The 14,055-nt window shown below is 57.5% G+C and overlaps 1 protein-coding gene and 1 non-coding gene across 2 annotated transcripts; both read left to right on the forward strand.

Annotated features, from left to right (window-relative positions):
• Window positions 1–721: 721 nt before the first annotated feature.
• On the forward strand, window positions 722–13,992 carry LOC104400330 (protein Wnt-10a-like; the record flags this gene model as incomplete). The annotated part of the gene is given in 4 exon segments (XM_010017086.1): window positions 722–984; window positions 8,735–8,861; window positions 8,863–9,106; window positions 13,525–13,992. Coding segments are annotated over 4 exon segments (1,102 nt in total), but the record flags the coding sequence as incomplete, so codon positions are not given.
• On the forward strand, window positions 11,327–11,399 carry TRNAV-GAC. The gene has a single exon. It is a non-coding gene; the product is annotated as a tRNA-Val (tRNA).
• Window positions 13,993–14,055: the final 63 nt, after the last annotated feature.

The following is a 14,055-nucleotide window of genomic DNA, read 5'->3' on the forward strand; positions in this document are numbered from 1 at the left end:
ACCATGTGCCTCCCCTTGCACCCATCCATCAGCTGGTCTCTGTGCTTCTGTGGTGATAGGCATCGAGTCTAGTGGGGCTGGGATGTTAATTTGGGATTATTGCTGAGAGTTTGAGGGTGTTCATCAGGACCCGTGGCTCAGAATTTCCATGCCAAGCTGGCAGGAAAAGGATGGTCCCTATCATTACCTCTCTTGGAGGACCAGCAGTGCTGGGAGATATGGGAGATGCAGGGATGGAATCAGCCAGCAACAGGGATGGAGCCAGGCCTGGGATGGTCTCCTACTCCAGGGTCTCTGTTATTGTCCCAGGGGAAAGCCCATGCTTTCTGGGGAAGGCAAGCTGGGGCAGTCTGTGCCTAAGAGTCTGCACTGTGTGGCCAGGGTGTGAGATCCCTGGGGGAGCACACAGATGGGGTGCAGCCGTAGGAAAAACTGGGCTCCAGAGGCAGGGGGACCAAATGTGACTGCTGCTGGGTACAGGCTGTGCTGACATGGCTGGAGAGGATTGCAGCCCCAGTGCTGCTGGGGCATCTCTGCCTGGCTGAGCTGGCATGCCCAGGGCTTTCCAGCCTTCTCTGTAAGCATCTGGCACAGTGTGGGCTGAGGAGCATCTCCCCTACCCAAGTGTGTCCCCCACCAAGCTCTTCCTCTTCCCCAAAGGGGAAGCAAGCAGTTGTTACATTGCTTGCTCCGAGCTCATGGGTTTCCCTTTCCCTCTCAGCTCCTGCTCCAATGAGATCCTGGGCCTGAAGCTGCCGTCGGAGCCAGTGCTGAATGCCAACACTGTGTGCCTGACCCTGCCAGGGCTGACACGGCGGCAGCTGGAGGTGTGCGTGCGCCACCCTGACGTCACCGCCTCGGCCATCCAGGGCATCCAGATTGCCATCCACGAGTGCCAGCACCAGTTCCGGGACCAACGCTGGAACTGCTCCAGCCTTGAGACCAAGAACAAGATTCCCTATGAGAGCATCATTTTCAGCAGAGGTGAGGGCTGGATGGTCTCCCTTTTCTTCCTCTTTCTATGCCCAGCCCCTGCTCTCAGGAGCCCTCATGGGCTCTCCATGGAGCCCTGCACAGCTCTTCCTTGGCCCAGGGAGCCAGGCCAGCTCTTCAGCATCCCCATGGATGAAGGCAAACAGAGCCTGAGAAACCCCAGGATTTTGCCACTGCACTGTGGCAAAGCTCGGCTCTTCTCCACACACCTTTGTACCTACACTGGCCCTCGTGCTGAGCTACTCCTCCCTGCCCAGCCCCAGCTGCTCCAAAGGCTTCTTCCAGGCCCCACAACTTTCTGTTATCTTCTCCCCATAGGGTGTAGGCTGGTGTTTGGAGTGGTGCCATGGGTGTGCAGCACAGTTGGTGGGTCTGAGGGTGGATGCGAAGCTCTGGGATTCAGTTTGGTGGATGCAGTGCGCATCTTGGCTCTTTCCTGCTGTGGGGATGGTGTTTCAGTGCATCATGGTGAGCAGAAACACCCCTAGCTAATGGGACATAGCTCTATGAGCCCATCACCTTTGCATCCTGCCTTTGTGTTGGCTCCCCAGTGCAGAGAGCTGCTTTGTGGGACCCTAGAGCATAGTGGCATGGTGGGGGCAAAGAGACAGGCTGTACTGGGAGCTTGTCTGCTGACGGAGCACCCACTTGAGCTGCTGGGAGAGCTCTCCTAGCTCTCCATGGTCTGTCAAGCCCTGGTGCCATGACTCTCTCGCAGGCATGGCTGGCTCTGCCTGGATTAGAGCCTCCCAGCTGATACTCTTTCCTCAGTAGCGGACTCTCGGGGTGCAGAGGGGCTGCACTGCATGGTGCAGATCAGGGTTGTGACCTGATGGGACCTTCTGTAGGACTTGAATGCATCTTCTCACCTAAGTACCCTTCTTGAAGCCTGGGCTTCAGCACATTTCTAAGTGCCCATTGCCCCAGACTGGGTAGGAGAGGACAGTAGGGTACCAGTGGCAGGCAGGTGGGTGTTGAAGGGAGGGAAAGTGCCCAGTGAAGACATTGCTCCTCTAGGTCCTGAGGAAGGTGAAAACTACCAAAGATGCTGCTCATCTACCTGCTTTGAGAGCCTCCTAGCCTGGTGCCCAGCACAGAGGTGCCTTTATCCCTTCCCCAAGCTTCCTTCCATATCCTACAACATCTCTCCATGGGACTGCAAGGAGAGTCTCACAGAAGAGAATATGGCAGGTTGAGGTTTAGATGCCTTTGGGAGGATGTGGTGGAAGGGTCACCCAGGCAGCTCTAGCTTGTGGGGAGATGGCTGGATTGGGGAGCGCAGAAGTGCTGGGAGTTCCCTCATGTCCAGGGCAGATGGACTGGACACGAGGGAAGGAATGCTACCTTGGAGCACGTGTGACATCAGGGCTGTGGTCCAGCCATGGAGCAGCTATGGCCACTCTCAGCACGTTGGTGCTTGGAGGAGGGCAGCATCTCTTCCCTCCATGAGCAGCACCCAAGTTAGGGCCTGGCAGGGAGGGTGGGGACCGTCAGCTCTGATAAGCATCGAGGTATTTCCAGGTCCTCTGAGGAATGCAGTTCACTTTTAGTCTCCTCAGGCAGTAGGAGACACTAACTTGCTGGCTCAAGTTGCTCACACACCCAGGTGATCTTCCTTGCTCCGGGTCCCACCAGCCTGGGTGAGAAGCTCCAGCAGCAGAGAGCACTGAGCTTCTGCAACCCTCCCTCAGCCCACCAGGTCTGGTGGTGGCCAGTCACTTGCAGCTCACTTATGTCTCAGGAGCCACCTCAGCTCTTTGCGCTGTCAGGGCTGTGACTGATGGGTGTGGGGACTTATGCAGCCCCTGGACTCTTGCTCCAGGCCTGAGCTCTTAAGTATGACTCATTCTAGGCTCCCAGCACTGGTAGGATATCATCCCGTGGGATGGAGCACCCAGCACTAGGGAAGGACAGAAGTAGGCCTGGAGCAGCAGAGCAGACAGGCACCTTATGGAATTCCCGTTTTGGCAGCAGAGGGTGCAGGATGAGCCCTGAGCACACAGGCCATCCCATGTGGTTGCTCGGAGCTGTTCTGGCATGGAGCAAGCCTTGAGACCGGTGCCCTGGCTTGCTTCCAGCCCACTTGTGTCCCTCAATAATGGAACTGGAGCTCTGAGCTTTGCCTTACAGATGGGTGCATCACCCAAGCCCAATGCTGGAGGAGAGGCTGGAAGAGAGGGGTGCAGGCTCCTTGCTGCAGGCATTAATGCGTCTGACCTCCAGGGACCAGATCTCTGCTCTGTGCCCTGCCCCATCCATCCTTGCCATGCCTGGGAGTGCAGCGTGCTTGTAGGATCATTGTTTGTAACCTGAAGTGACAGACCCCTTTAATCTTTCATTCCTTTTCCCACTTCTTCTGCCATCAGTTCAGCCGTGCGTGAATCTCACTTTAAATTATTTGTAGCTGGCTTCTCCTTCCTGCTTTCCCCACTTGGCTCCATTCCCCATTTCCACCCTGTCCTCCTGCATCTCTCACATCTTCCCCAGCACAGGCGTGAGCTGTCCAGGGTGCAGCACCAGTGCCTGTCCCGTGCTCTGTCAGTCAGCCAGGTACTTGGTGGAGCCAAGCAGCTCATCCCTTGGGAATAGAGAATGGGAGAGTGGCAGATGAGTATCTGTTTCTCCATCCTGCTGATCTGATACTAGAAGTTTGAGTGCAAGCCCTGGGGAGCCAGGAAGGAGCAGGGAGGCTTCAAAACTGGACAGGACTGGGAGTTTGGGGTGGTGTCTGGGCAGCATAGCCAGGGACAAGGATGCCGACAGCATTCTGGGCAGAGCACAGACCTGCTGGAATTGACAGGGAGATGCATCCATCCCTGGGGTACAGAGTATGGTGGTTGTGAGGCACAACAGGTTAGCAGAGGGCAAGCAGAGGGGATTTACTGTCCCTGCTCTCACAGAGCCCCTGGATTTTTGAACAGTGGCCTGTGGGTGTTTCAGGTTTGGTCTTTTGATGCTGCACCCTTGGGGTGTGGAGTGTCCCTTGTACCCCCCGCTAAGCCTCCAGTGCCTTCTATGCCTTCCATCCTTCTTGGCCCACATGCCCTCTATGTGCTCAGCATTGCCATTGCAAATCCTCCTGTCATCTTCCCTGGCTCCTCAGCTGGCTGCCTATGTCCTTGCCACCTTCCTGCCCATTCCCTGACCCTGTCACCCCAGTCAGCACCAGTCCTATCCCTGGTCCCATCCCTCTCTGCTGTTCCACCCTCACCCTCCATGTGCTGTCCCAGCCATCAGAGACATCTTCTTCTGGCCCCTGGGGCAGATATAGGAGGATGGAGCTGTGAGGATGGAGGCAGGTGGCTGCATCTGCTCCAGCAATGGAGACAGGTCCCCTGCTGCTAGGGTGAGCAGCATGATTGTGTCCACCTCACTGGAAAGGATGGCCTGTTGCCCCTGGTGTGGAGTCCCCCTACAGCATCCATGAGTAGCTGAGCACTGTGTGGCTGTGCTGAACCATGCCTGGGTGCCTGCCAAAAACAAAGCTGTGGATGGCTGTGGGTCACCGAGCTTTTGTCCTTGTCCGGCAGATGTGCCAGCAGGGCCGGCTGTCTGGGTGCCAGGCACGGGCTGTCCAAGGTGTGCTAAGGGATCCCTCTTCCCTAAGCATTCCCCTTTGCTCATCCCAACACCATCTATATGGAGCTCTGAAAGAACTGGGACCCTCGTGGAGGGGCTGGGTGTCCTTGAAGGCCCCCAAGGATGCATGGCTGGAGGGGACATGGCTCTGGAATGCAGTATTCCCTGTTTTTTTCTGCAGCCTTTGGAGGGATGGGTCATGCCCAGTGCCCTCTGTGAAGGGCTTCCTGGTGCCAAGAGCCCTGCATGTCCATGGCCAAACCTTGATTTCTTACAGTGAGGAGGGGGGCACTCCCTGCAAGGGTGGAAACAGCAGGTGCTGGGGGCCAGCTAGCTGTGAACTGGAGCATGGGGAGGCTTTGCTGTGTGCTGAGGGAGGCAGATGCTCTTATGGCTATCCAGGGAGATGATGCCAAGCTCAGGACCCCGGTGCCCGGCTCTGCAGATCCCCAGCCAAACCTTGGTGCCCACAGAATGCAGCACCTGGCCTGGCGCAGCTGCAGCTGGGCTGCTGGCAGGGATTTTAGTACCCCCAGGCAAGCGAAGGGCTTTGCCCACCTGGCCCTGAAGCACAATGTGGGTGCTTCGGATGCTTGACTTCATCCCTGTGGGTACCCCCATCCCCTGGACCTTCCCCCAATGAGACCTTGGGGTCAGGGCAGCATCCCCGGAGGTGCGGGGCTGATCCTGGCTCCCTGCAGAGTGGTGAGGGCTGCCGGCTTGGAGTGCTGTGAGCAGACGGGGAGCAAGGGCTGCAGGCTGTCCCTGGCACGCTCAAGGAGGTGCAGGGAGGCAAGTCGGGATCTGCAGGAAGGCATTTAGCGCCTGGTGCTGGGCCAGACCCTGGCAGGTTCACCTGCAGTTTAATTAGGGAGAGGGGAGGGGAGGGAGCAGGGCTGGGGGAGAGGCAGCGTGTCAGGACTGGCTGTCTCTGCAGGCCTTGCAGGGGGTGGCAGGAGAAGCTCTCCTCTGCCTCGACAACCAGCAGGGCTGGGGCGATATGCCTGCATCCTGGCAGCTGCCCCCCACTTCTGGGGGGTACTACCCATGGAGTGGTGGCTGAGTATCCCTGGGGTACCCCAGGGTGTTCGTAGAACAGGCTGTCCTGGCTGCTTCCTCGATGGCACCCAGGCGCTGCATGATGGGTGCTGGGAGGGCTTTGCTGCTCAGGTGCAGTAGTGATCCGTGGGAGGAAGACCATGACTCCAGTTCTCCCTGGTCTCCAGACCATGGAGCCCACAGCCATGGATGAGCTGGCCCCTTTGCCTTCATCCCATATCCACATGAGAGATGGAGAAACAGCTGCATCTGCCAGCTGGGGCTTGGGGTGCTGCTAAATGCTTCCCCATCTCCCAAATGCATCTTGACAGGGAAAATTTTCCCTTGCTTAAGAAAGCCACTTGAGGATCTGACCTGGGGGTGAAATTTCAGATCCACCCTCCTTGCCCAGCACAGTCCTTTAAGTACATGGCAGGCTGGCTGCTGGTCGTGGTGTCAGGGTGGGGTCCTCCATTCCTTCTTCCCTGCAGGATGCAATACTTCTTCTCATACCTCCCACAGCTACAACCTCTTCTGTGGTCTCTGGAGGGATCTAGTGACTCAGACATCACCACTCAGGTCTTAGGTGGCTGGAGTAGCTGTAGAGCCTCTCTCTGAAGGGCTCAGGGCTGCATGCAGCATGCTGCGCTCGCCTGCGGTTCCTGGAAGCTCCCACCCTCTCCAAGCCCATGAGGCCGGTGGTTGTTGCCTGCAGCCACGTTGCTTGCTGCTTTGCTGCAATCCTCTGGGCTCTGGCGTGGCTGGGGTAGAGCGAGGAATGTAAACTGAACTTCCAAGCAGAACCGCACTGGCATGGATGCTGTGATCCTGGTGCTGCCTTGTCCCCCTCCTCTCCATTGCTCATGGCTCCCCATTAAAGAGGGTGGGGGAAGGAGCGGAGAAAGCAGGGAGGAGTGGTGGGGCCAGGCAGTGATACTGAGCAGGGAAATGGCCATGGTGAGAAGGGGACAAGACTCTCTGAGCGCTGGGACATTAAGTCCTGGGGACCAGCCTCTCACCTGCCTGCAGACTGGGGGATGGCAGCTCCAGGGACAAGGACCCGTGCCTCATCCATCAGCTCTTGCATGGCTGGAGAGCAGCGGAGGAAGAAAGAGGACTGGGGCTTGACCCCAGGGGTTTTCCAGCCATGGAGGGCACCGAACGAACCTAGCCTCTTTACCTGCAAGGAGACGGGCTTGCTAGACGGACTGGGTGGGGTAGAGCTTCTGTCTGGGCCCCGGGAGGTGCCACATGGGAAATTATTCGGCCGGCTAGGGAAGTGTGTGAGAAAGAGGCTAACGGAAAGGCAGGGCTGAGAGGAGAGTGGTGTGCTGGGTGGAGGGTTTGCTGCTGCCATCCCCAGGCAATGGCTGTGCAAAGAGCTGGAGATGTTGAGTGGGGTGACAGCGACAAGTCCCTACTCTTGGGCTGTGCCTGGGACTGGCTCATGAAGGGCTGGAGCTGGCCCAAACTAGGGGGATGGAAAACTGACATGGCGATGATTTGGGGATCCTGGAGAGCTTCCCATGCTGGTTCTCCATCCTGCATGGCTCACCTGGGGGCTAAAGGTCCCCTGATTTGGGCTGTCCTGCTCTAACAGCAATGTGGGTGTGTTGCAGGCACTGCCTGCCAGCGCTTTCCCCAGGGAGGCTGCACAGCATACGCACCAGCAGCCCCATTACCTGCCTGCTGAAAAATGTTGTTCAACTTGTGCATGGAAAGAGGCAGGCTGAGAGCAAGCTTGTCCCACACCAAGGGGAAGCTGGGAGAGGCTCCTGCTGGCTTTTAAACAAGCGCCTCATTAATTTTTTAAATGCACCAGTGTCAAATTAACACACAAAAGAGCAGCATGACTTTAAATGCAGGTTTCTGAGCCGCATTTCATTTCCCTGTAATAAGATCATAGCGTTTGCTTGGCGGGCGGCAGCGAACCACCAAGAAGGCATGCGTGGTGGGAAGCATCGCCAAGGATGGGCGACGGCTGTGGGGAGTGGTTGTACTCTCACCTCTCATGACTCTGTGGTGCAGGCAGGGAACTGGCAGAGACCCTGCCTGGGATCTGTGCTTTGGGGTGCTCACCCAAGCTGCCCGTGTGATGGCATGGATCTGCTGGGGAAAACGTCCCAAAACCTCTCCTCTTTTCAGCTGTAGCAAAGCCAGTGCTGATCAATCTGCTCTTGTCCAATTGAGGGAGGGAGGCTGGTGAGGTCCAGCTATTTATTTATTCACGCATGAAGCCACAACACGAAATCTGGCTCTCCCTCCTCTTCCTCCTCGTGCTGGGGCCAGTCACTGTGCATTGAAGCAAAGGGCACTGCGGGCTCCATGCTTGGCCCCAGAACCACAAATAAAACCACTACTTTGCATTTAAAGTAAAGCAGAACTTCCCAGGTAGGGGAGGCTCTTCACCTAGCTGTAGCAAAGCCAAGCAGCCCCACAGAGCTCGTGCCACAGGACCCATCCCTGTCCCCATCCACCCCATCCCCAGCTAATGGCACTTGCAGACGTGCTCGCTCCCCAGCATTTAACGAATACCAGCTGCCAGCCCTGGCAGCGCATGGTGCAGTCGCAGCATGCTCTCTCTAACTAGCGATGCTCAATTTTTCCAGCACGGTATCACATTTAGAGCTTCTTGAGGGAGCTGGCGGGGCTTGGGGAAGGAAGGGACATGGGCAGACAGATGGAGCTGGACAGGCAGTGCTGTCTGCTCCTGTTACTGCCTGATCATGCACTCGGTGTGTAAGCAGAAATGGCCCATTCCTCGGCAGAAGTATTCCTCAGCCAGCAGTATATGTAATACAGTGGGAAATTCTGAGTGGAGGGGGGAGGAGATACTGCCTTTCCCATCAGGGCCATAACGCTGAAGCCTGAGCAATGCCATGGTGGCATCTCCCAGGGCAATGGGAGAGCAGGATGATGGTGGGAGCTGGGCCATGGCAGGGCTGGGCTTCAGGGCAGCAGTGGTGGGGATGGGGCTGGAGGAAGGGTTTGGCCATGGTCCCAGTGGGAGCAAGTGCATGAGGACAAGCCAAGGCACAAGCTGAACGCCGGCTCTTTATACTCCAGCATGCTGCTGGCTCATCCACAATGCCCTGCCTGAGCCCTACTTTCTCCTTCCTCGCAGGCTTTCGGGAGAGTGCCTTTGCATACGCCATCGCGGCCGCCGGAGTGGTGCACGCTGTGTCCAACGCTTGTGCCCTGGGCAAGCTGCAGGCCTGTGGCTGTGACCAGAAGCGCCGAGGTGATGAGGATCCGCCGCAAGCTGCATCGTCTCCAGCTGGAGGCCATGAACCGTGGCAAGGGCATGGTGCATGGGGTACACATGGAGCACATGCCAGCTGAGACCCCTGGCCTCCAGGACTCCTGGGAATGGGGAGGGTGCAGCCCCGACGTGGACTATGGGGAGAAGTTTTCCAAGGATTTCCTCGATTCCCGGGAAACCTACAGGGACATCCACTCCCGCATGAGGCTGCACAACAACCGTGTGGGCCGGCAGGTGAGTGGGGTGCTAGGCAGGGTTGTGGGGTGCTGGGTTCTCCAGGACACGTGCAGGAGGGCTGTGGTGGGACACGTGCAAGGCTGGGATTGCCCCCCAAGGCACCCGCATCTCCCCAGTTTTGCGTGGAGCAAAGGCAGTGATACAGCCCTGCCATGGAGCAAATCTGCTGGGGAGGGCACCTCTGAGTATCACTGCTGCCCCCCTGCCAAGGGACACTTCCCTGGCCATTGTCACCTGCCTGTGCTGCAGAAGTGCTATGGGGGTGGCATGGCAATGAGTCCAGCTCCTGCCTCTCAGGGACAGGGTGAACTGGTGTCAGGCAGCTGCAGCAAGGGAGGGCTATGAACAGGGAGGGAAAAGTCACTGGCATCATGGGGACACAGCACAGGCTCCAGCACCCAGCAGAGCTCTGCCTCTGGAGAGGGAGCCAGTGCCTGGAGGAAGCAGATGTGAGTGGAACTGGGCCAGGCAGTGGGCACCTGTACCATCTGGGAAGTGCAGCATCCCCTGGGGAGTGGAGGTGACAGCCCACAGCCTCATCCCCTGGCACTGAGGGGTGCTGGAGTCTGTCCAGGTGAGCAGGGCAGCCTCCCCTCCATTCTCATGATGTCAGGTCTTGTTAAAGGTGCTAATTAGTAGCTTGCTCGCTCTGGAAACTTATGTTTAAAAGCAGCCTGACATTGGAGACAAGGAGCATGCAGGTAGGAGGGGCTGGGAGAGTGGCTGCATTGCCCTGCCTGCCTTTGCTCCCAGCAAGTGCCAGGGGGACCCCATCCCCTGAATCCAGTGGGACATGTGTCCCCAAGATCCCAGGGACATGATGCCAGGACAGCACAGGAGTGTGTCTAGTGGCTGCAGGAATAAGTAATTAGAGATCAGAATTCCACAGGGAGTGTTTGCCCAGGATGGGATGGCTCAGACATTTGGATGTGCCTCCTGCTTTGAGCATGTTTAAAGCCAGCTGTGAGATGGGGACGCTGCAGAGCCAGACCGTGGCGTGCGCTCTTCCCTGCTGCTGGAGCTGAGCATTACCACCCCAAAGAAGCCGTCCCAGTTTGGCCAAGCTGTAAATGCCTGGGGAAAGCCATAGCTTTTTGCTTGTTTGGCTTTGTTTGCTTGTGCATGGTGAAGGCTCACTCAGCATTAGGCAGCTAAATTTTCCACAGGCTGCTCTGCTCCAGGCCAGGCAAGACCCCCCCGCCCCCATCCCAGTTCTGGCTGCAGGGCCCATTCTGGCTCCTCTCCAGCTCTGTGTACCCCAAAACACTGGGAGTCCTGACAGTGCTCAGAAATTTGGGGTCTGTATTGCCTGTTTCTTGAAGGAAGCCCCACAGCCCCCTGCAGAAGGAGGGGATGGTGAGAGAGGAATATTTGCACAGGGGGGGTGTCACCATGCAGTCCCTGTGGGATCCAGCAACAGCAAAAATACCTTGGGTCTACTTGTCCCCAAGGGCAGGCAGGCACAAGACTGGCAATGTCAGCTCTTGGTGGCTTGAGAGACAAGAGCTGGGCTGATGGGAGAAGCCTGGGAACTGGAAGCAAAGGCAGAGAAGAACCAAAGGGATAAAGAAGGGGATGGTACCAGTGCAGGGGGGAAGCAATGGCTGGAACAGGCTGCCCAGCTCAGGGACTCTATTCAGATGAGGATGTGAGCCCATATGCATGTCCGTTTCTGAATTTGCATTGGAGCAAGGAGATGATGCTGTGCCTGGTCTGTGCCTGTTGGTGCCATGCTAATTGCCAGGGCTGGAGCTGGCCATCCACATTGCCAGGTTCTTCAGTTCCCCACCTGCTCTATTAGGAATGCCATGGGTCCCACACCCACCCAAGCCCTCCTCACTCCTAAGGCCAGCTTTCTGCTGTAGTAAGGAGCAATCTGCTGGGATTTCCTAGGAAAGGAGTGGCTGTGCTGCATGCAGCAGCTCTGTGGTCCTCCCCTCCATGTCCTGAGGGTTGTACCCCTTGAGCAGAGCAGTGATGTGGACATGCACACCATGTGCTGTGCCCTGCCATGCACCATCCCTCTCCATGCACCAGTCAGGTGCAGTACACAGGGCTCTACAGCATCTTGCTGATTCTGAGCATCGTGTCCATGGTTCCTGTGTGTCCCAAGGGTGTTCTGCACTCAGGTAAGCCTGTCACCCAGCTCAGACCGTTCCTTGCCAGGGGGAGATGACAATCCCACCAGTGACAACGTCCAGAAACAATGGGATGTGGGTTTCTGTAGTGTAGTGGTTATCACGTTCGCCTGACACGCGGAAGGTCCCTGGTTCGAAACCAGGCAGAAACACACTGGTTATTTTTCCTCTTTGCATCCAGCTACAAAGCTAGGGAGGGGATTGCAGCTGCTGGGGATGCGCAGCATCCTCTGATGGTGGCAGTGGTCACCTTGGTCCACTGTTGGCATAGGAAGCTCTGGGCAACCGACAGTTGCTTGGGTTTCCTGCATCCATGGGAGGGAGCAAGTTCTCAAGAGAGGAACAGCAGGAGCATGCAAGAAGCTTTGCAGGTCTTCCTAATGCAGCAGATCAGAGAATGAGAGAGGATGAAAGGCAGAAAGGAACTATCCATTACCCTCACAACAAAGACCTATGATAAAGCTCTTATGAGCGTGTCTGGGAGGAGCTGGGAATGTGCGAAAGAAAGCACCAGCGAGTCCGGGCATGTGCTGAACCTGGGTGCCTGTGAGACAGGGGAAGGACCTGGATGGGTAGGGGTGTGTGGAGGAGATCAGATGGTAAAAGCATGGGGCTGAGGTGCAGATGGGTCCTTCTTGGGTCTTCTGGCACTGGCAGGGTCCTGTGTCCCCTGTGCTGCCCATGAGAAAAAGCCATCCCTGGGCAGGGATGGATAGGTGCTGTGGTGCTGGGGCTCAGGATGCTCAGCAATGATGGCTTGGGTGACAGAGAGGTAACACACACATGCTACTTGTCCAGCCCCTGTTGTGACCAGCCGTAGCCCCAGATGAGCCCCTGTCCGGCTGTCTTGCTGTTGTCCTCTCCATTCCAGTGGTGACCATCCCAACCACAGCCCTATATGCAGATTTTCCCTAGCCCAGCCAAGGGAGCAGGGAGGTGGTGTGGGAAAGGATGGGTCCCAGTGCCAACGTGTTCCCATGGATGGTGGCAAGGAGGGTGATGAGCAGCTGGTGTTCCTGGCTGGCACACCCTGGGCACAGCGGAGAGGCCAGGCAGCTCATTACCTGTGAGGTGGAGGCAGTTCCCGGCAGGAGACAGGGCTCTCAGCAGGATGAAAGCCAAACTCCAGCCCAGCCCAGACCTCTCCACCGTGTGCCCTCAGCTCCAGGCATGTTTCCCTGGCCTACCCTCATTACCATAACTGCTTAGCAACGGGGAGATTTACTCAACAACAAGAAAACAAGGAGTAAAAACTACCTACCCCTACCAAAACAAGGCACTCCTTGCACATGTGTGTCCCCAGGGAGGGGGCAGGAGAAGGCAGCATGGGTCAGGTGTGAAGCTGGGCAGCCAGGCAGGGCTGGCATTGTAGGACAGGACCCTGCTCAAGGCCACGTGTCCCCTGGGCTTCCCCCAGAACCTGGAGCATGTCCTCATCAGAAGGGAACTTCTGGAGCCTGTGTGACCACGTGGGTATGGAGGCACAGTACCCAGCAGGGAATCCCTCTTGGGGTGGAACAGAAGGTATAAACTGCATTTTTCCAGGCCACGCGGGGATGTGCATCCACCCCATGTCCCTGGAGACTGCTGGGCATGAGAAGTTTCCCTTGGCATGGCCACAGCAGTGTCCCTTGCAGGGATAGGGGACCTAGGGAGACCTCAGCACACAGTGTGGGGGCTCAGCAGCACTGCATAGGGACCCCAAGCTCCTCCTTGCCCCCATGCTGGCCTCTGGCCCCAGCCCAAACCACAGCCGCAGCCCAGCCCCATGCACCCTGGCCCTCATGGTGGGTGGATGTGTGGCACCAGCCTCACTGCGGCCTCCCTAGACCACAAGTCAGGGCTGTGAGCATCTCTGATCCCTGCTTGAAATTTGGGTGATGGTAGCGCTGCAGACATGCAGCAACGCCAGCTTTTAACTGGGGTCCATGGTCAGGTTGATGCTGCTGGAGCCAGGCAGCAGAGGAAGGTGAGATTCAGGTTCCCTCTCCCTTTGGCCAGGTAGCTCAGTCTGTCCTTTAGGTGCTGATCCCTTGCTAGAGCATAAAAGCCAGTTGGTACTGTCAGGATGGGAAGGGGCAGGGTGTGCGATATGGGTGACACTGGGCACAGCAACAAGGGTAGAGCTGTTCCAGCTTTGCAGCTCCAGGGCTCTGATGGCTGCTTATGCTAACCCTTGGTGTTCCCATAGCGCCAGCCCACAGGGAGCTCCATGATGGCTTCTCTGGTCCTGAAAAACAACCTTCTCCATGTCCTCTCTGTCCTTTCCCCATGCAGGTGGTGATGGACAACATGAGGAGGAAGTGCAAATGCCACGGCACCTCGGGGAGCTGCCAGCTGAAGACGTGCTGGCAGGTGACACCTGAGTTTCGCTTGGTGGGGTCTCTGCTCAAGGACCGCTTCTATGGGGCCACCCTTATCCGGCCCCACAACCGCAATGCCGGGCAGCTGGAGCCAGGCCATGCTCGACATCGCCGCCGGGCTGGCATCAGCGAGTTGGTTTACTTTGAGAAGTCACCAGACTTCTGCGAGCGGGAACCAGCCCTGGACTCCTTGGGCACCCAAGGGCGCCTCTGCAACAAGACCAGCCCAGGCATGGACAACTGTGAGAGCCTGTGCTGTGGCCGTGGACACAACATCCTGCGGCAGACGCGCAGTGAGCGCTGCAACTGCAAGTTCCACTGGTGCTGCTTTGTGGCCTGTGAGGAGTGTCGCATCACCGAGTGGGTCAGTGTCTGCAAGTAGCTGGGCAGGGATGGGTGCCCACCCCAGGGTGCCAGGGACAAGCACGCCTGCCCATGGCAGGGG

This window comes from Nestor notabilis, unplaced genomic scaffold (genome assembly GCF_000696875.1).
Source record: "Nestor notabilis isolate BGI_N333 unplaced genomic scaffold, ASM69687v1 scaffold33846, whole genome shotgun sequence".
NCBI classification, from domain to species: Eukaryota; Metazoa; Chordata; class Aves; order Psittaciformes; family Psittacidae; genus Nestor; species Nestor notabilis.